The sequence below is a fragment of the Neodiprion lecontei genome, chromosome 1 (assembly GCF_021901455.1).
Source record: "Neodiprion lecontei isolate iyNeoLeco1 chromosome 1, iyNeoLeco1.1, whole genome shotgun sequence".
In the NCBI taxonomy this organism is placed as follows: Eukaryota; Metazoa; Arthropoda; class Insecta; order Hymenoptera; family Diprionidae; genus Neodiprion; species Neodiprion lecontei.
In genome coordinates this window covers 10,586,539-10,609,326 of record NC_060260.1, presented here as the reverse complement: position 1 = coordinate 10,609,326, position 22,788 = coordinate 10,586,539, and the positions used below count along the sequence as shown (strand labels likewise).

General features: G+C 41.1%; 1 protein-coding gene across 4 annotated transcripts in view; it reads left to right on the top strand.

Moving 5' to 3' along the window:
- Positions 1 to 22,788, top strand: part of LOC107226613 (mannosyl-oligosaccharide alpha-1,2-mannosidase IA) — a 277,631-nt gene that overhangs the window by 233,684 nt on the left and 21,159 nt on the right. For 3 of the 4 annotated variants that reach the window (XM_046746418.1, XM_046746419.1, XM_046746420.1), the window contains one exon: positions 18,434 to 18,649. In XM_046746418.1, coding sequence (XP_046602374.1) covers positions 18,434 to 18,649 — 216 coding nt within the window. Of the gene's footprint in view, positions 1 to 12,130; positions 12,317 to 13,242; positions 13,756 to 18,433; positions 18,650 to 22,788 lie in introns of all 4 variants that reach the window. The other variant, XM_015667490.2, reaches the window with a different exon arrangement.

Here is a 22,788-nt window from a genome sequence, read left to right as displayed (position 1 = left end):
ATATGAACTAATTCTGTGTAAACGTTGGTTTTGTGTCGCGTGTGTGTGTGTAAGGGGAGGTTTAATTCTCGTAGAAACGATTCGAGGGGGCGGAAACAACGCACGCGGTCTCGTGAAAAGCTGCAATCAAACTTTAAAAGCTTTTTAAGTAGCGAGTAATTCTTCCGCGTGAAAACACAGTGACGTATGTGCGCGTTATTCGCATAAAAGGTAAGAGTACACCGGGTGGTTCGATAAAATAATCGCTTCCGTCCTCTGACTGAAAATTGCGAAATACCAAAAATCGAGTTTCACACTGTCGGTGTTTTGCGGCAGAGTTTCTTGGGGAAATAAGAACGATGAGTATAACGAGGATTTCAGAATGTTTATAAGCAGCTCCGTAGCTGAATGTAAATAATTAATACGTTAACTTAAGTCATTAACGCGTAATTGCTGAGCCAGCGACGAGCTCGCTGCTCTCCCTTAAAGCCACACCTGCTGCTCTCTAAACGGGTGTATGGCTACTATAAAACGTAAAACCAAGCTAGAGAGAGGGAGAGAGAGAGAGGGAGAGAGAGAGAGAGAGAGAGAGAGAGAGAGGGAACTTATACGCCTCACCCACATTCCATGAACCCTCTCAACCCGCCAAAAATCAACACTCAACCGTGTGACTGTTTCATAGATTCATGCCTGTGTAAGAGAGGTTCATCTAGAACCGTGGATATCTTTCTGGAAACTTGCGGTAACGGTGATGATCAAAAATGCAGAATCGTTCTAACGAACTATGTAATCATTTCTTGGAAAATAATTCGTGGAAAAGTTTGAGCCTCGGTTGAAATTAATTTTGAATCACTCGTATTTTAACAACTTAATTGTTGGTTATATGTCTCGTACTATTCCTTTTCATCGTCAGAGTTTCGTTGTCGACTCATTAAAACTGAGGAAAAAACTCGGGCAGATTATAAACCAAACTAACGATTCTGTTCATAGCAATCTTGTGTGATTTGCAATTGTTTATAAAAAAATAATTCAAACTTATTATACTGAAAGTTATTATTTTGAAAAAGTGACTGAACCGATCGATTCTACGGAAAAAATGATAAAGAAACCACGTGTAACATTTTTTCGTCAGAGTTCAGTTTGTTGGTGTAAAATGGTGCTGAATAAATTTACAATTCTTCGTAATTTCCATCATAAAAACTATTGCACCAACAAATTGAACTCTGACGAAAAAATGTTATACAGGGTTTCTTTATCATTTTTCTCGTAGAATCGATTGGTGCAGTCAGTTTTTCGAAATAATGACTTTCGGTATAATTTCTTTGAATAATTTTTTTATAAACTATTGCAAATGGCATAAGAATAAATACATATACTTGTTTTTTTATTTTACTATGAACGGAATAGTTGGTTTGACGCTGTCTGGTCCAGTTTTTACCTGGACTTTAACGGGTTAATTAGCTTTAGAAAAGGGGTCTGCAATGCTGTAATATCACATGAAGAAAAATTTCGTACATCCCGTTTTTGGGCAAAAAATATTGTTTATACATAATTGTGTTTCAGAAAAATTCGATTAAAATCTTGCCCGAATCCATCGTTTTCCATCTTTTATCACGGAGTGTGATAATGAAAGTAATTTCTGTTACATCGTAGCTGTTTAGATCGATCGATCGATAACTTGTCATAATATCGTAATATTGCGAAGATTATTATTTGTCCGCGAATGAATTCTAAAAACAAATAGGCGAGTTTTATCTCAAGGATAATTGACCGTTTATTTTTATAATAACATGAAATTGTCCCGCAGCAACGACGCAAACTGCGTACACTCGGTATACTTTTTTATCTCTGTTACCCTTGTTTCGTTTTTATCAGCATTATATCTCTGTTCCTTTAGCTCGGAATTCTTTACCGCATCGCGTTCGTAAAGCACGCAAAGCTTTGTACGAGAGAAAAGGGATGAAATACAAAAAAGGGTAAAAAGTAAAAACGCTTTTTGCTGAAAGACATAAGAGGCATTGCCGGGTTTTTACCTCACCTGCCTTACATTGGGATAAAGAAATTATGCAGCACGAGGTTGAACCCAAGGTTGCGACAGGTTACGTCTTGAAGAAGGATCCGGCAATAAACGTACGTTTGGTAATAATTTCTGACCGAGCACGTAACCACATTTCAATGTTTTACGTGGCTTTTCCTCCTTTCACGAAACCCAAAAACGGCTGCCGTGACCTTTCAATTATCATTTTTCCCTTTTCCAACCTTTCCGCTTCTTTCCCTTCTTTCACAATTCTCCGGCAGTGAAATTATTCAGTTCACGTCGTTCCCCGATCTTCGCGACGTACGTACATCTCGTTTTCCTACCGTCGTCCTCGATCACATTTTTTTTACTTTCACCCAACGATATCGGACCTATTTTACTCTTCAATACATTTTAATGAATTCGACAGACGCTGCCATCTTTGATTGGAATATATATTCGAATAAATTTCGATTTTCAAGTGCACTGCGTGTGATAGTAAAAGCACTTTATTGAATCTACGTCGATGCGTAAAATTTGCACACAATAAAAGGGTGGAAATAGCAAATTTAAAAAATAAATAACTGAACACTCGACAAGCTAAAGTATGAAATTGTTAAAGTAAATGTAAAAAATTGTGGAAAGATATAATTAGACACGTTTGGCTAATTTCTATATCTTTACTTTTCGATTTTTCAACTTTCTACATTTTGGAATTCGATAAATCAGGTATTCGGATCATTAAAAATTCGATATCCCAATTCTTCTGTGGTATACAGACATTCTATTTTTCAACCTCCAAATTGTTTATCGAGAGAGTTATATGTGTAATAATTTGAAGGTTAAATGGGTACGTTTGAAGTCTAAAAAATATCAGTCGCCAAATTCTATCCAACTATGTCTAAAATAACAAGACGACTTATTCGAACCGCCTATCTCTCGAAAAATCCCAGGCAAAATTTACATCGCAGATTTATCATCTTTAAAATTTGTTGTATATTTTCCGGTATCGTGAAATTTATTGATCGATACTCTGATTGGATTTGAAAGGAATATCGCCGCTCCGTCTATTCGTGACTACGGACTCGTTGATGACCGCCGGTTACAGTTGGAGAGAAAATTGTATCCGCAGCGCACAGAGAACCGACATTGAATTTTGCACAAAGTAAAATGGATTCCTCGCGTTATTTGTCCTTACGAATCATTTCCAACCTCTATCCAATTTCCAGTTGGACCCGTATCTCTGTCGGAGGTCCCGTTTCAATGAATTTCAGTCCGTACCTCCCGTTCGGAAACGCCCTCTGTAGTTCTCTTTGTTTGAATGAAACGGTAAAAAGTAGACGGCAGGCTTCAGATTATTCCCTGCGTTATCCTGCGTCCGCAATCCGTCGTTTCATTTGGGTAGGTACGTATTCGTTTAGGCATTACGAGCATTATACAACAAGAGCGAGATCCGGATCGATATCACTGCTTCACAAGCTTTGTCAATTCCATGGTCGAGGGTTTTTTTTTCTTTTCCCCAGTCGACTTTCACCATGCACGACTCAATTTACGTCCGTTATCATTTTCAATCGTCACACTTCAGCTGCGGAGCGACGCTTCGTGCCTCTGACACCGGCTCTGACTCTCCTCATCCAATCTCGATACTCCTGACCGGTACGTTTCACGTCCGAATGGTGTATTAACAATATCGATTTAACGCTTATCCGTCGGGTTTGATTTTCCAATCTTCCGGTCGTCCGTGAAGAGAGAGGGAGAAAATATTAACGGAAATCTGCGGTCTGATCCCCCCTCCCCGCCGTATCTCTGATGCAACGGCTTTCATGTGACAACAGAAATCAGTTACACTCGCTAAACTCTGACCCGCTTTGTCATCCCGGATAAAAATTTCGTTAAATTAGTTTTGCCGGATGTCAGGATTCTGAGTAGTCGGTATAATATAAGGGAGACCGGGGTACGACGGAACCCTGAAAAATGTTAACAAATATATGTATCTTTTTTTAATACTGATATATTGTTAGAGGTTTGTTTAATATGTGTTGAATCAAAGTATGCAACATTCCTTTATAACAAAAGATTTTTAAAAAAATTATATTCTAGGTAAAGGCCGTTTGCTCGAGAATACAAATTTTTTTTTGTCATAAATATATATTGATAGATAATCAATGATTTATGCAATACCGGTAGAATTAAAAGATGGAAAAATATTCTAAAGAAAAATATAAATATATAATATTTTTAGCGGGGATCCGTTGTACCCCGGAAAATCTTCTTTTTTTTCAGAGTATAGCAAAATAATTATGAATTTGTTCGATCACTGTATTTGTTCGAGTACTTTTTATTCTCTGGATGAAACGAAAATGCAATGATGACTTTCAGAGATGAACAAAAAAATGAACCCGATCCACAGTCCTGTGAAATCATATCAGCTAAATTGCACGGTGAAAAATGTTTTCATTCGCATAAATCGAGAATTTATTATTTAACAAACGGCACTTTTGGGAGCAGTGACGTGTAGGATAAGAAGGAAATATTTGAGCGTATGAAAACATATCTCAACTGCGAGTTTTACACTCTGTCGCATGCGTAGGGAAGTACTCGTGTGAATAAGTTTTATTTCCAATTTCTAACCGAGGAAAAACTCTGTCAACGTTCGTGTATAAGATTCGAAAGGGGAGGAAAGAGGAATGAAAAAAATAATTTATTAAACATGCAAAATTCTTACCGTTGTAAAAAAATTTTCTTGCCGAGGTTATATTAACACTAAACAATTTTTCGATCCGATGAATTATTTTTTTCACCGTGTATCAGGTGTGACGCTTGCGTAAGAAAAATGACTGCGGCGTGTATACGTGTATAATATGTTGGGGGTTATATTCGAAGCGGTAAAGTAAGTGTTTTTCTTAAGTGAAGTGAAGGGTGGGTGGATATAAGCAAAGTTTTTCCTACGAGCGAGAGTTTACCTACCCGCGAAACCGGAAACTCTCATATTTCGCCTGGGTTTTCCGCTCCCCAAAGGGACAGGGGGCGGGGAAAATAAAGTGGTTGACAATTCAGTCGGGAAGTTTTTACCGTGAAAGATGACACGTGTAGAGAGCCTCGTGCTCTAAAATGACCTAGGAATTCAATTGGGTCTCGTATGAGCTTTGGGAATATGTACCCGCTCAGTCCCAAAAAATCTTTCACACAACTCTGTTCGTTAAATGAGAAGAGATTGTCCCTTTCGATCCTCAGTAAATTTGACCCATCTTATTATCTCTGATTCAAAAATTTGCTTGCAATAAAACTTTGGTTTGTAGGTACCGTGCATGTTGCATGAAATTGCGAAAGTTTTTCGAAGTTGACGCTTCCGATACTGCGTCAGTGTTACGTAACACATTGACACGTTGTAGATACATATTGTATATGTAGGTCAAAACGAAAGTTAAATTTGATATTGTAATATGATAAAGAAACCTTAAATCGAACAACTTTTTCTATTGATGCGAGGTTCGAATTTGATTTTAGATTTAGAGGATAGTATTTGATTCTGCAGATGTCGCTACTTCTTTTATGACACAGAATCAGCACCGCTGTAATCACGGTTCGAAGCCAGATTTTCCGGCCTGAATTTTATGCTAGTCTCCATTACCGTAGTTTCGAAGCGACTTGTTTTTGAGGAAGCCGGGACATCTGCCGACGAATCGTACGTCCATCAGTAATGAAAAACGTGCCGATGCCTTATAATTAATACAATGAGTAGACCTTGACCGGGAGACATGAATGATGGGGCGAAGTGATCCGAAATCTAGTAAGACGGGCCGACCTGCGGAAGGAGAAAAAGAAGCCGAAAGAAAAAGGAAGAATGAAAGGAGACGCGTCGAGAAAGATAGTGAAGAAAAAAAAAAAAAAGATTCTTAGAATCCTGGGCACGACTATCCTGCGGGTCCTCCTTCTGTCCTTCTGTGTTCCGTAGGAACGTGGAATCAATCACTGTTAAGCGTAATCTATCACGTGCCAATCTAACGAAAGGACGGCTATCGAGATTTCAAGACTTATAAGCGTCAAATTTCGATGATTGATGATCAATAAAGAGCGGATGGAGGACCTGCAGCAGGTTCGTTGAGATATTTCGTTCAAATATTGAACCCGAGTCGGAGAGCCGCATGTAAGTCGTTCCAGCCGATGGAAAATGATGAAACGAAGGCGCCGCTGGTTACGCGATTCACCCTGAAAAGTCGGGCCGTACAATTTTCTCTCCCCCCATGCGAATTGGTCCTTTCGTCAAGGGATTATTTCGTCGAAATAACGAAGGGGCAAATCGCGGTATAGAATGAAAAAAAGAATCAATTTCCGTTACGCCAACGACGAGCGGAGTTTCGCGCTTATTATAAATGCGGAGACAAAAGGAGATCATTAATCATCTTCTCGTTGCCGACATCGAAGAATGTTTTGTCCCCGTAATAAATGTTGCACAAGGTTTGTTGGGGTCAGGACCCCCTGTCGCGGGACCCTGCATATTGTCCCTTTCGGATACGCGCCTTTACCCCTCCACGTCCTTGTGTACCTGTCTCGTTCCTAAACGATTATTCCTCCGGGACTTTCGAGCTCTCTATAGATACATATACGTATATATGTCTCCTTTGAGAATTTTTCGAAATTCATGTTCAAGGCGCTACAACATTCCAGGGAGAGGAGTTACACGTGTCCTTTCGCTCGCCCTCCACCACACTCTGTAACCCAAGGTACACTACGCCTTCGCTCGTGTATCCTTCTTTTTGTAGACTTTCTTTCTCGGAGAGGAACCTCTTCGCATTATGTAGTAAATAACATCAACGGGACCTCCGGACCCGCCGAGCATTTATTACCCTCATTTTCTACCACCGCTTCAACGAATTTCTATGCGACCCCGTCATGGAGCACGTTTTAAACCGACTCCACATGTCGATTTCATCCGCTCTTCAATTGCGAGGACATCTCACTCCAGACACTCGTTTTCAATCTCATGCATTTTTTCTCCCTATTGTCGGACCGAAAACACACGCTGTATATTCTCGCGGCTACTACCTTAGTGCGAGTTTCATCCCTTTAGAACGACGTTTTACGGTTTCGTTTGTGCGGATATGTAGAAAATCCCGTACGCATACTTATATGGCCGTTAGTTAGCCTCCGAGGTATGAAATACCGGCGTAATCTCATAAAGTGGATTATCACCACTCCTGATCCACCAGGTTGATTTCGGTCTCTAACTGAGACCTTATGTTTCCAGTATCGAGGATTAATATCGACAACGAGAAACTGAAACCTTATTTGTAGAGTTGCTTGTCGTTTACGCATCTGGCATAAATATTTTCACGATTAATTCGAATAAATAATTATTCAGCTTGCCGATACACTTTCAAACGTCATTCGTACAATCGATGTTTACACTTTGAAACAACTGCAACAGGACAAAGACAATGGTTAGAATGAAGGTGGCAGTGTAATTATTCACTTGATAAATTCCAGTTCTCGCCTTTAGCGGAAGACGCAAACCACAGAAATTCGAGTATGCTCGTTTTTTCAAAACCATCCCGAATTCCATACTTCAATGTTGAATTTTCAACAATTTATCGCAATAAGGAGACAGTAGCAGTACTTAAGGACCTACGCAGTATTCAACTTTTCTGATTTACTTCGACGAACCGATGAAGACGTTTGGTGTAGAAGCTACTAAAACGAGTCAAAGAAGTATCGGTTAGATTACAGCAAATAAGGATAGGTCATCGACCTTCACCTACCAAGTCTTTTTCTCATTAGTCCGTCTCTATCGGACTTGTTTGTGTACCCATACCTACTCGTACCTCGAAGCCGAGTCCGGTCTCCGTGGACTACGGTGTGACTCGACAAATTCCAATGCCTCTTAACGTCGGGTTATAAAAGCGCGATGGTCATTGTTGGCTTTGCAATCATTTAATCTTTATGCAATTAGATAACAAGCAACAACGATCCACGCAAAAGTAGTTTTATCGTACGCCGAGTATTTTCATTACCGAAACAAACCATCGCTCGGTTTTTGCTTCACGCTAAAAGTATATTCACCGAAACACTTCTCGTTTACTTTTGTCCAAGGAAACAGTCCACCGTGTTAATCGAAGTTCGGTATGTTTCTGAACTCGGTTTAATTACGTATGAATGCACCAACGCGTCAAATGTTCTCAAGTAGAAAATGTAGTTGCGGAAAATCTTTGATTTCAGAAAAGCTCAGACTTCCTTAGGTCGCCCATTTTAGCTGGTGAAATGAAAGCACATGTACATTTATAGAAATTATAACGATATGCTTGAACCGGCACCTTTTCATACGTTCTACTAGAATAATTAATCGCACATGTATGCTGCTTGCAATTTTTATCGGTGAACTTTCAAGCCAGCTTCACTTTAATACAGTCGGGTTTCTAACGAATATTCTACCACTACCGTGCAGCCGTGCTATCCCTGCTTAGTCCCGAAAGTTTCACGTCAAGAATTACCCACCTTAAGACTTGAGACTTGGGACTTTACCTACCTTCATTCTTGGGCGCCATCCGCGTGGGTGGCCCATCGGCTCGTTATTAAAACAAGCCTACCTTGGCCGCTTAATAGCACCTGCGCAAGTCTGAACTTGGGAGCTGTTTTGACTCTACTTTGATGAAGTCCGGTCGAGATCTCTTGGTACCGCGACTATGACTGGCTATAATCGTTTGAAAAGTTAACTGACCCGAAAGACGAACTCCTATCAGTCATCCATTTGATCGCATTGCAGGAGATGGATCGCTTTTCGATCCCATTTTTGGGCATAGAGCGTAAGGTGCTAAAGGCAGTAATTATCAGTTCCGCCGCTCTGATGTGCGGGTCACAGTCGGCCTTTCATTGCTGAACAAAGTCGAGCAAAGTGGGCCGACGTAGGACAAAGAAAAGACGGAGACGAAGCGAAGCGCAGATACAATACCGTCTTATATTACCTATATTGTGTGCTTGCCGGCCTAAGGTCAAAGCTCGAGGTTAAAGCACAGCGTCATTTCCTGCAGGCAGGCACCTCGAAAACACTGGAACTGAGAAATGAGCGGTCTGGACGGTTGACAGAAATCATAAGGTAGATCGTAAACTTCCTTCAGAGTTTCGACTAGACGATGCTGGCCGTTTAATACAATCACTCCGAAGAAAGTCTGCTGAGGTACTTTGTTTCTACACTGTTACTATTCTGAAGAATTCTTTCAATGACGCAGCGATGCGGCGCTACATGGCATTGAACCCTATCCAATACCAAGAGACAGGGTACGTGCAGCTAGGCAATTATCGAAAAAACTGGACGCTTCTATGTTTCCATGGCAACTTAATAACGTCGTATGAAAATTGGAGTGGAAACTGGCTTATTGTACTCTCACGCGAGTATACAGAGTGGTTTTCATCTCGTCTCGCTGTGCTCTTCTGAGATTGATACACTTTAACGTAAAAAATTGCTTCCCTCTACATCTTCTTCTCGCGTGTTGTACCAAGTTTTTCAAAACCTTGTCGTTCTTCAACACTTCAAACGCCTCCTCCTCAAATTCACTTTTCGCATATGCGTTTGGTTTGGATTTTGGCGCGTTGAATCGTGTCTGAAAAAATCTTAATCATAGGTCGCGACGTTTTGATGATGGAAAGAAGCCTTACCCTGGATGTACCCTACCCAAGTCGAGTTATCGATCACTCAAATTCTCGCAGCACCAACGCGTCAATCTGTTGCTTCATGGGCCTTTTTAGTGATAGTACGAATTCCGCTCGTAGTTGAGTCCTTGAGAGCTAGAAAAGTACGGAGAAAGGGGAAGGAAGTAAAGAGAGATATATATGTATACACATAGACCGTGATACCGGAAACTTTTCTACCAAAATGTTAGCCCGGTGCCAACAACTTCCACCGGCTGACGCAGCGGTTCCGCCGGGTGTTTACACGTCCATGTCCATTTTGTGGTTATGCGGTCTTCAAAGTCTGCGGTTTCAGCAGTTCCACCTGACTTTACGATTGTTCCCAGTAAATTTACACCGAGTTAGTTGGCCACTCCGTCAATCCGCAGCTAAAGCCGCCGCCCGCAAGTTTCCAGAAACCGATTTTGGTAAACTTCAATCTACCAAAATCTGCTTAAATAACGAATCGACTCCTTCTTCGCCCACGGTTCCAAATTCCCAGGCTTATTGACTTTTCGACGAAATTTCCAGGTCCACTGGTGTAGCAATAACCGGAATGATTAGTCATCAAGTTGCTAATGGTCCATGACTGGTTTAGATTACAAAAAAATTTGCGTCTCTCGCAGATTGCTTGGAAAGCAACTGGCGTCTTGGGTGCAGACAGTGCCACTTGTAAAGATTCCCTTGAGTTAATATCTATATTTTTTTTAATAAGTAACCCTTGTTTTTATTCCTGAGAAAACGAACTAGATAACTTTCTCACAGCGGCCTGCAGCAGTTCACATTAACACTGTACTGCAGCACAGAAATAAAGGTAAAAAAATACGACAATGTATAACCAACGTTCTGTGAAATATGTTTCTACCCGCGAGATCACCGCCAACCGAAGTACGAACCGGATTTACTGATTGGCCTCTTGGCAAATCTCCACCGAACCGTAATTCAAACGAACATTTGTCCACAGCCAGCGGTTTCGACAAATCGTCGACCTTGAACAACGTTACAGTCGTCGAAGAGAAGAGAAATTCCAAACCAACAAAAAAACATCGACTAATCGCTCCAAATGTTACAGCTGAGCCTATAGCGCGTCCCTATGATGGTTTGAAAACTTTCTTGAATCCCGGCTCACCCTCGTCGCTGTAAGTACGGGTCAGCGAGAATTACAATCGACCCCAACTGGTCATTAAATTATTTCGAAAAAGTGAATAAGACGTTCTTTTTTCTTCTCTAACGGATTGCTTTAGTCGGAGTAGGCAGGAATAGAAGTGATCGTGCCGAACAGTGAAAGCTGACCCCCTCACCTAAAGGCTGCTCGTACGCGTGGCGTGGCTGACCTTTCAGTGTCTCTCGTTGACCTTTCGACAGATTCGACAATGTCTCCGGGCAGCATTGGACTCGCGTCCTTGACTGCCATTCCGAATCGGACATTGAGCAATCCGAGTAGAATCGTGGAAAAAAAAGAACGAGATTCAATCGAGTTTCGCAACGATTACAACCATTCACCGGAGTCTGTTGGGTATTCTGTTTTACGGAAGAGAATCTGGAATTAATACATCCGTAGTGGAGATTATACAAACTTGACTGTAAATAATCTTCCTAAAGCTTTCTCGATTATGCTTCGCGAGCAACTCCATTATCGGATTTACTTCAACTCCTCGTCTTCCTTACGTCTGTTTGTAAGAAACGTTGTGCCGCGGGCAGTTTGTCGGAGAGAGACTTTGAATCATGCCTTGGTACACGATGTCTCGCGGCTGGTACGGAAGTCTCGATCCGACCACTTGTACGAAAAGTCCGACAGTCACAGTTGGTCGGTCCGCGGAGTTGTAACGAAACTGAGAAAGATAGAGATTACACTGGCTCCATAACGCCAAGGAACAGCGGTCAGTCCCCGAAGAACATCCACCGAGGTTAGCCACTAGGCATGAAGAATTCCAACGCGGTTGTTCTCAGCCCTATTTTCTTCCATCAGTCGGCTCCTTCCGTTGGTCCAGAAAACCATTCTACCGTATCAAACCCTCATTACTTGACGAACTTGGAAAAACTAACAGAGCGTATCGCGACCACGCGCTTCGTCGTCTCTGCAGACCTCGCTGGTACTTAGTTCCATACCTGCTCTCGAGTCACCGTTTGTTCCACAAATGGTTTTATTCGCGCGTCATGAAAACCAACGCAAACACAGCAAACACAGATTCTCTGTATTTCAACTCACGTCACTTCCACGCTTTTGTGTTTGGTACACCTTACGTAAGTACGGAGAACCCCGCTTTTATACCACGTTTCGTTGCATTTTCTCAAACGATTCGTTTGCGCACGGAATACGGCTTCTGTTGAGGTTAATTACCGTTGGGTAGAAACAGTTCTTTGATGATACTCCCCGCGGGAACGACTTCCGGACAACCGGAAACGGCGATAATGAACTCGGAAAATATATCGTCGGTACAACTCCCATAACTTTGATTCATTTTTCCACAGCTTGGAAATATCGAATATCCTTCGAGACGTTTGCGGCTAATCGAAGAAACGTTATAACATTTGTTGCTGCCGAAGGTTCCTTGTCGCTAATCGTAAGCCAGCCACGTGATTGTCTCTAATACAGGAAATAAATTTCCGAAAGCTGCTCTGGCAAGAACTGCTGTGATAACAACAGGTGGTTGACAAGTGAGTGTCTGTTTTCTTGGCACGTAGGTATAACGTTTGCAATATATCTCATCACCTTACTGCAGAGTTTCAATTATCTTTAGCGTGATATTATTTTTACCCAGCTTCTTTTCAACCGCTGTATTTTATTACTCATTTTAATTACAGTAATATGAAATTGAGTTTGTAAATTTGTCAAAGATTTCAAGTAATGTTTCTTCAATTATTTGAAAGAATTGTTACCTAATCAATATTTTTAGTATCTCCAAATTATCAGTCGTCGTGTAGTACGATAATCATTACATAATAACTACAATAATGATCTACTATCTTAGTGACGGTTGATAATAAGTAGGTTGAAAGAATTTTTAGACAGATACGCGATCTTTTTCGATCGTACGTTTGCTCTGACCGATAGTTTCTACTATCATTAAATTCAAACTCCGAATTGAAGATAAATTCACTACTTTTCGACTGTGTTATGTGAAACTTGACGTGAGATAGTTAATTTGCGATGACAAAACTTTGGTTTACAGTTGAAAAACAAACTAAAACCATATCACGATATTTTATAAATTCATTGTAGTATCAACGTGGTATATATTTTACTTCCCAAGATCGGATGTAAAACATATTACGATTCTCTCGCACAATCGTGGAATCGCTTGTATTATGAGGCTGAAGTTGTTAACGTTAACTTAACGAAACATCAGGGAAAAAATCATTATGGCGCTGTTTTTGAATGACTTTAAAAGAGTTAGCTTTTCAAAATAAGAGTATTTTTTTATCATGGTTTACGTAACTAACTTCACCCTCATCTTATTTGACCATATGGACCATAAATCGAACGTCTTCGTAAACGGTTCTTTCCTATTTCCGTTTTACCGCAAGACTCCATTCATAACTTATGCGCTATTTGCGAATGAAAACTGAATCCTTGCACACAGATACGCGGAAAAGTTCGTCCGAAACCGTGAAACGCGACTGTCAAGTAAATACAAAGGGCAGCTTGACTCCTTGGCGAAGGTTAACCGCTGCCAATCGGCAAAATTGGCGGTCAAAATTCCTGTTTCACAAGAGCGAACGGCACGTGTTGCGGCCTAGAAATGAGGCTGATGCAAAGACTCGCGATAAGCGGACTGCTGTCCGTTATGCTGCTCGTCCTTCTGACCGGAACCTTCGTAACTCGGCGGGATCTTGGAACCGTCGTTGATCGAGGCGTTGCTCCTGCGGAACAGTTGCCCGCAAAGATACACGCCGGATGGGAACAGGACAACGCAGTTCCCGAAGAGGAATTTCGAGTGGAGGACAAGGACGTCCGGAATCGTGATGAGGAACTTGGTCCTTCGGCCGTCGGCCCGGCTCCTGTCCACGTCATGGGGCCAGCACCGTACAAGATCAGACCGCCGAACCCTCCGCTCGACGACGAGACGAACCAACGAAGGGAAAAGGTCAAAGAGGTAGGTGAACGGAAGTCTCTCTCTTTCCCGGGACGATATCCTGTTTTCATCGGATAGTAGGTAGACAGATTGGAGGGATTCTAGATCACCAAAATTTTCCCATCAGTCCCCAAATTTAACTACAGCGTATTCTGGTTTCCGACGTTTCAAATTGCCCGCCACTGCGCATGCGCACCTCTCATACTTCCGCGCATCCTACGTACGCACATTTTAAATTCCCCGCCTTTGAGAAAAATTTTGGTGATCCAGAAGCTTCTATACTCGATCTACTCCGGTTCTCATTGACAGATTATTTTTCATCGACAATTTGTCACTGCAACGAGTCGCGGAAAGTAAGTAGAAAAATCCTGAGGCAGTAATTGCTCAATTTACGATCAGCTGAGGAATCCTCAACCCGACTCTTAACGCCTTTTCTATATCGTCGCGCGCCATCTTTGGCTGCGGATTCCCAGTGACGACCATCTTTTTTCCTCCACCACTTGCAGCGCCTTCTTTCCGCCAGCCATGAGCTCATGATGTGAACTGCATTAGGCAGGTATGTACCTATCTTTCGTATAATTATAGGTTATTTTCTATATACCTTGCATACTCGTGTACGAGGCAGCGGAGCGCGGAATTCCAGGACATTTACAGAGGCTGCTATGCGCTGTAAAAGAAACGAAACTTCACCATATATACACGCAGAATTCATCCCTGCTCCTCCGCACGCATTCCAACAGTAATTGTAAGTATACTTCGAAATCTTTTTATGGGAAATTGATTTTCAGTAATCTAGTTTCAATTCTACCCCCTTTATTTAAGTCGCGCTTTTTACAAAACCAGTTGTTGCAGAAAATCGAGTTAATTATCACTACTATTTTGAATATTTTTATTTCTAGACGGGTAAAAAAAAACAGTTCAATTAAACTAGTATAAAAGTTATTTGACCTTTTGTTCCTCATTCGATATCATTCGATAAAAAACATGATAAAATCGTTAAGAATCCAAACGTTACGAAATATTGAATGTCTCGAATATGGAAAGACGAATGGATTATTTCTTCTTCTGAAATTGAATAACAAAAATGCAAATTTGATTTACATTTTATGCTTGAAGTAATTTTTGAAACCCTTTTATTTTTAGTATCCTTTTTTTCTTCAATATACCCTAAAATCCAGATTTTAAACCGTGCGATCCTGCTTAATGCTAATAGCATTCTTGATGCCCCAGAGGCTCGTTATTATACGCGTAGCAGAAAATCCAACGTCAAAGACGGAGAATATATTTTTTACTAATTAAGAGAGTAATCCGACGGTGACCTGCGATCACCTGAAGTTAGGAAACGTGTGGAGCTGATAGCGCCTAGCAATTACATTAACATGGTTTAAAGTGTATTGACGCTAGCTATAAGGACGAAGTAGAGAACGATTCTTATCGGTTGTATCGTATTTTCTCGATCTCCTTTGCGGGGCGCTTTCCAATCCCTCAGAAAGCGTCTAATTTGATTGGTTAGTCGAATAGCGATAGCGAGTGATTGAGGTCAATGTAGTAAAAAAAAAAAAAAAATAAAAATAAGACGCGGGAAATATTCCAAGTTTCGCGTTCGTAAGTCATCGTACTCGTCACTTAATTTTCTCGTCAATGCAGCGCTAATCCGTCGCGTAAACTGAAAACCCGGGCAGTTGCTGGATTCTTGAGCTTAGGATGAAAGGCGCTGGGTGATATGATCGTAATTCCTCGGTGGTGCGGCCACTTACCCTCCATCCCTCCATCTCTTCATCCCTCCATGGGTACGTACACCTCCTCCAGCCGTCTTCTCCACCAGCGTTTCGGATCATCGAATTTTACAAAGGGGGTATTATTCTCTATCGAGCCTAAAGAGCAGGCTCCATTCTCACCTCTCACCCTCTGTGATCCGACCGACATTCAGCCACCGGGTTTCCGTCCCTCCTCCTCCTCCGTTTCATCGCACTTCGTCGAGTCCGCGAACAATGCAGAAGAACTGAGCGCCCCAGCCGTTAATGAGATGCTAATAAATAAAGGAAGACACCGCCACGCCTCCGCAGCAACGAATGCTGCCGCTTTCCGCTCTTCTCGGCAAACATCCGGACGGTGCGAAGGGTGGTTCCTTCGTTTCAGATACCCGGATATGGATGCAGTGGAAGAGATGTCTCAGGCCCACTTAGCAAAGATTAATTCACGCTATTAGCTCCAGAGAGGACAATGCGAGGCTGAGGAGTGAGGGTTCAGGGTTCGGGGATTCGGGGTTGAGGACTGAAGGTGGAGGGCAGAACTCGGTTCGCAATAACAAACAAAGCCGTAATTATACCTCAAGTGACGAGGCGACGGGGTGGAGAGATCGCAAATGGCGAATTCCGGCACGACACCGTTCTGCCCGGCTTGGTCCCGAATCGTCGGAGGTTCCCAGGGTGTCGGTCGAATCCTATCCTCCACCCCCGCTTACGTCTTTTGCCTTTTTTTTTCAGAGCGAATATATTCCCACCAGGTACACAAGACGAAGGCGGTGGCAGGGATCGGCGACTACAGCATGCCAGATTCAAATCGCGGTACACAATAACAGCCGCTCCAAGTATGCGGTTTGCTTAATTGGACAGCATGAAGAAACGAAGGAACGGCGAGGCCGCGGTGTTTCTCTTCGGGGATGAGAGGGAACGGTTCTCGATATTTTTTTAGTGTAAATTACTTTGTCATCGCTAGCTACTTAGGGTGGTGTAAACCATCCGTGGGGACGAAAGGTGGGGTCGTTATAATTTAGCGTTTTATCAAACGTATTCTCAACCGTTACAGATTTATTTAATTTACTGTTAATTAAAAAGTTTTGGTAAACTTTCGTGTATGATTATTGGCTAGGTTAACTTAAATATTAGAATCAGAACAAAGTGTTCGACTAATTGGAATCTTGCTAATAAATTAATCGAGGTATTCAATTGAAAAGAGCCAGTTTTAAACTCGTCATTGATAGCCGTTGATCGGTAGTTATAATGAGCTAAAATAAGTTTGAGAAAACCCGAGAATTCCCGTTCGAAGAAATTCTGATTCCTCGCGAAAGTAATTCGGCGTGAGAGAAGCGAAGCACCGATATTTTCCCGGTCTATAAAAATAAATTCAATCTGATTCCTTTGATCACGTTTTATGAAAAGCGGCGGTACTAGTCCCTGCATCTAGCCAGACATCTCCCGTATTGACTTCGTGATAAATTTGACGGTCGAAACGGTCCTCGTCCCGTACGCGGTTAGCTCTCGAGAGTCCTGGAGGGAGGAGAGCCTCGTTACCGGGCACTATAATTGGGCGCGTCCTTGCGTGAAGACGAAATCATTCTTGGGGACGCGCGGTGAGCTTTATAACCCAGAAAGTAAACCCAAAGGGTCGTCATTTTACGCTTAACGAACAAGAAAAGAAAACCAGATAGAAGAAGACGTAGGAGAGAAAAGAAATTGGCGGTATGAGAATCTACTGTCAGACTGTGTTTCACTTTCCCTGCGCCGTCTTCTCATTTTCTGTTGTTTTTTTTTTTTTTGTTCATCTCTGTCAACATATTATCCAACTCCCTTCCAGTTGCGTTCCACTCACCAGTCTTGACGTCAATTTTGCAAACGATGATTATTATTTGTCCGAAGAAGAGCCGCAGGTGCGTTACGCGACGAAAGACTGGAACTTGACGTTTTTATTCCCGCACGAACGCGTTTTGCCAATTACAGATCTCTCTCTCTCTCTCTCTTTGCAAATCATCTACTTACCGCTGTGTAATCGTCTTAAAACATTCAGTGGATATACCGTGTGGCTTGATTGACGTGAAAAACTGATCTATACGATAGCGAGTCTCGCGTTGTCCGTTTATTCAATTACCGCTTCTGGTCGTAGGTGCAACTATACGTAAAATGTGCTTTATTTATCGTCGACTACGTAATTGGGTTTACCGCCACGTTTAAACTAACGGCAAATTTTATTACCTCCGGCTTACTTGACAACGCCAATCTAAAATAACGCAATTATTTCCCGAATGCGAGACGGTTTCGAAATCAAACAATTTTCCTGCTTATCGAGGTAAGTGTAAATTACAACAGAGACTCAATTAATTTTACAGTTCCGGAATTCACAGAAGCGCCAAACCGATTTATCAACGCTAGCGAGTCGGATAAATGTGGAAAAAGAACTGAGGTATCGTAATATATTATATTATTGCGCACTTTTATCGTTTGCTTTACTTTCATCACAAACCTCGTGGAAAATAATATTTCCTAATATTTTTAATTTTCTCGTTCCATCGATATAATGCGTTGTTTAAAAATCGTGTACCCGTCATGCACGTATAGATCTTCAACAAGGACACTTGACGACGTTAAGCCGCAACGATCTTAATCTGAAATTCATCCTCCGTGATTACTCTCAATTAAGTGCTAATTGCTAAAATTTGTCAGCCCGTAAGTATGCTTCGCCCCTTTTCCCACCGTACACCGTAAGCCGACTAATTAACCGTGGCCAAAGAAACCGGAAGGGCGAATTTTAAGTAAGAATATTGAACAGTCGTAATCAGTGTTTGTTTTATTTTTTTATTTTTTTTATTTTCTTGTTTTAGGGAAAATCGATCTCTTTTATCTTCACCTAGTTATTGCGTAGGAATTTGTGATACCGCTCGTGCAAATCAGGCTTCTAATCGAATCGTTTGAATTTTTAACAGATGATGAAGCATGCCTGGGACAACTACGTGAGATACGCATGGGGGAAAAATGAACTACGTCCGATTTCGAAACGCGGTCACAGCGCCAGCATCTTCGGGGCAACGAACATGGGCGCCTCGATCGTCGACGGCCTTGACACTCTGTACATAATGGGATTCCACGATGAGTTCAAACAGGGTCGTGACTGGATCGCTGAAAATCTGGACTTTGACCTGGTAAGTCTTCATCCTAGTATCAAATTCAGTGGAAAAGTTTCGTTCGAATAACCGTGGTTTCTTTTGTTTTTTTTATTTCCTCAAAAATCGTGAGCGCGTGAACTTTCAGAGAATTGATTCGGTTAACCCTTTGAGTCTCACGTTATTGCGCTGAGTCATCTTTTACAAATACAACACGCGCTGATTACAAATTCAACGTCGAATTTAAAAAATTTAACACGGCAGGTCCAATACTGTGAACAAAAATTTCAAATTTGATCGAATATGGTCAAAAAATTGTACGCAGCGTTTTTTGGTGCCGCTGATTAGATTCGCCATACTCGACAGAGTTATTTTCTGCGGATTCGATCGAATTTGAAGTTTTTGTCCGTCATATTGGATCCGACATCCCGAATTTTTGAAGTCTGATTTCAGATTCGTATTCATTGAACCCAAAAACTTACAAATTATGTAAAACATGTACACGTGTATAGGAGTTCCTTTCTCGGAAATGAATTACTCTTTCAATTTTCACGATTTTTTTTCCATCAACTTGTTTCTAACCATAATAATTTGCATTATTTCACAATAATTACGCTCGACTATTGAAAACCTATCGTTATACTATCAGAACTAGCAAAAACCGCAAAGAAATATGTTGAAAAGTTCTCGTAACTACGCGAAATATGGATATAAAATAGAGGGTAAGAATACTTACCACTACGACTCAAAGGGTTAATCTTCTCGCTTCGTGAAAGAAAATTAAAAATTAAATTCAACGGTACGTTTGCAGAGCAAAGCTCGCATGTGCGTTCGCACATGTATAATCCGTCTCTCTATAATCTAAGTATCTATAGTAAAAAAACGAGGAAATGGTTGAAATCAAGGAAAGAGAGAATCGTAGGAAAAAAGCGGCTGGAATACGACGGATTACAAATGGCGATGGTATTAGCGAGATAAAGAGTGCAGGTATAGGATTGAAACGAAAGGGTCTGGACTACAGGCTTGTTGACTCCCACGTAAAACCTGGATTATACTGGTACGAGACTTGCTGTTTGAATGAAAGAAAAGGGAGATGTAAAAGTAACGAAAAGGGTGGGAGTGCAAAACAAAAAAAAAAAAAAATATGGACAGTTCTCCGCGATCTTGCCTTTTATACCTGTATTTTTTCACTACTTTTTAACCGAATACCGGTTCGATTAACATTACTCCTTGGCTTATCGACCTTGGCCATGTTACCCTCCAAGGCTTTCGCCGCCGGATTTTTGCTCAGCTTATCCGCGTTCCGCGTATAATCTGTTCGGATATTTCGTACAATTATCAGCCGATCATCAGAGGGCAAAAGTTCGATCCGTCTGCAATTTCTGGCTTTTCTAATCCGCTTTGAGAGCTAAAATTCTGATATGATTGATACGCCTCGTAAATTGGCTGTCTCATTTTTGTCGGGGTTGAAATTAAAGTGCAATCTTATCTTAGTCCCGACACAAAAAAAAAAAAAAAATACACCACCCAGTATTTCTCCCTCTTCAAACATCTGAGCTTTTTCTAAATATTATATCCATTTCAAGGTTTAATTTCAAAAACCATTTAAAGTTATCTTTTCTGGTAAAACAAAAAAGATACAGTTTCATTTTAACAGTTGAGAATCTTGACCAGAAATTATCGTAGTAGTAGAGCATTGCGATGCTACAGCTACATCAAAAAAAAACAGAGGAAAAACTCAATTTCGTTTCAACACGACTGACCGAATCAAATAACGAAAGTTTTTGCTCTCCAATCTGTATTTGAAGAACAAACCTACTTTATATTTTATCCGGCCAACCGCGTAGAACGAAATATAAAACATTTCTACGTATTTCAACGGTCGTTCCCAAGTATTCTGAAAGTTCTCAGCCGTGAGTTGAAAAAATTGAAAATAATTATTAAAATATACAGAGCGTAGTGAAAAGTACTTGAACAGATATCGACTTCGAAATGAGTTGTATGATCGAGTATTCGGAAAGGTGGTTCTTTTTTTTCCATTCATCGTCAAAAACGCAACGGACTGTATTTTTTGTTGTTGTTTCAAGAGCGAGATAAAAATTGAAACTTCAATTATCAATCGGCTAAAACTGTGAGAAATTTCATCGACGTGTTTTCGCGAACCACGAACCTTCCAAGATCTTACCTCGCGATAGTGCATCTGCACTATTGATGCGTAAAATTATAAAACAATCAATCCTTACACTGAGAAAAATTTCATTTGTTACAGTAACTATAAAAATTCAGTACAACTGGTATCGTTAAAAAAACTGTTTGAATATTGCTGGAATTACGAAAAACGAGGTTCTCGTAACTATTTTGCGCTATCGTCGATCCTTTTTTGGTAATTGCAACGCAAAATCAGTTTGTTCGATTAGCTCTACTTTTTTAGTTAAACAAGGCTGTAACGTCAATTTATTCTTCCACAAGCCTTAAATTTTCGCAACAGTTGCAAGAAAATATAGCAACAGTGATCGTAATGAGAAAGAACAGTAACGAATACTAGACTTTCCGGTAACAGCTAGAAAACTAATTTTCATTTTCTACGTAGAACTATATTTTTCGATTGTGGTAAAAAATGAAAATAGTTAAAGACTGAGCGGTAACCGGAACTAAAAATTTCTCTCGGTGTACTCCTGAAATCATCAACCTCCAATTTTCGGAAAGGTGTGTTACATGTTTACTTCCGGCGTTTGTATACCCAGCTGGTAATTAATTCGCTTACTAGGTAAATCGATGTCAAACAGTAAAGCATCGTGGGTAACGGGGCAACTGGTTGACTGGGAACTTTGACATCGGTATGTACATCAGTTGTAGGGTAGACGGGACAACATGAAACTTTGCTCCGAAACTTTCAAGTTTGCGTCACAGTTTCCCCTCTGCAGTGTAAGTCCCAGTTCCCCATCCTCGCATGAACTTAGACCTTTGCAGGAGCTTATCCCCAGTTTAGCAGTGCCAATGCTGGTGTGCAAGTTGGGCACATGCACCTTGTTAATACGTCTTGTACCGTGAGATAATTTGGCCTGTTATTATATTTACCTTCGGTCGCTCCGAACAACCGCGCTTTCCAACTAATTTCACGGGCCGAATTACATTCTTAATCGCCTTCACCCTCGCCATTCGAACCCTTCACCCACCATTTCGAGGATATCGATCTTCCGTGCAAGTCGTCCCGATCCAGACACACGTTTAACATTTCATTTGCTTAATCTGCAGTTATTCTACAAATCTCCAAATCGAAACGAGGTACGATCCTGAATTAGGATTCTAATCGAATATCCTGTCTTTATAATTATGCATACCTGTCTAGACACCGCTTGACATTCTTCGCAGACATGCAATTAAACCCACGAATGTTGGTCTGACTGATCGTTTATTTTCCCTTTGTATATTCTCGCCTGATTCTTACCTGCTCAACGTGCACCTCGCGAAGTGACAATCAGAGTCATCGAATGATACGATTAAGTTGTTCCTTAAAAAATTTCCCAATATTTTACCGCAGTTACGTAATGCGCTATGTAAAATTTAGAGAAATATTCGTTCTGATAATCAGCAAGGACGAGGAGCATGCATCGGTACATTCGGAAAAAAGATCAATTTAGATACAAATGAGAGAAAATAAAAATTTTCATCTTTCAAACAAATCCAAGAGAATTTTATTTTTATATTGTAAAATTTGCTCAACTATGTGCTGACAGTTCTCGGATTTCGCAATAACTTAGCGATGCCATAGAGGCCGGTTACTCTCTTTCGCTCTCTCTCTCTCTCTCTCTCTCTCTCTCTCTTTATCTCTTTTTCTCTCTCTCCCTCTTTCGACGGGCAGAGCTGAAGGCCCTGATCTCCATAAGATGCAGAACCACCCACGCAGTCGTGACGACATCTGTACGAGGATCCCATTCATCTGCAAATACGGTCTCACGACCATCCGACATCTATGAGTCGACTGAGAAGGTATTATTTCAGCTCGTCCAGAAAACAAAGATCCTGTTCAACAAACCGAAATACGAAAATTACGAATATCCCGACGGTGATCGTGGATCGATTCTCGCTAGAAAAAATTAGCTCTGCATTTCAGTTTCAGTGTAAAAAAAATTAAAACTAATTCTAAGCACTGTAGTCGCGATAAAGTGTAAGAAAAA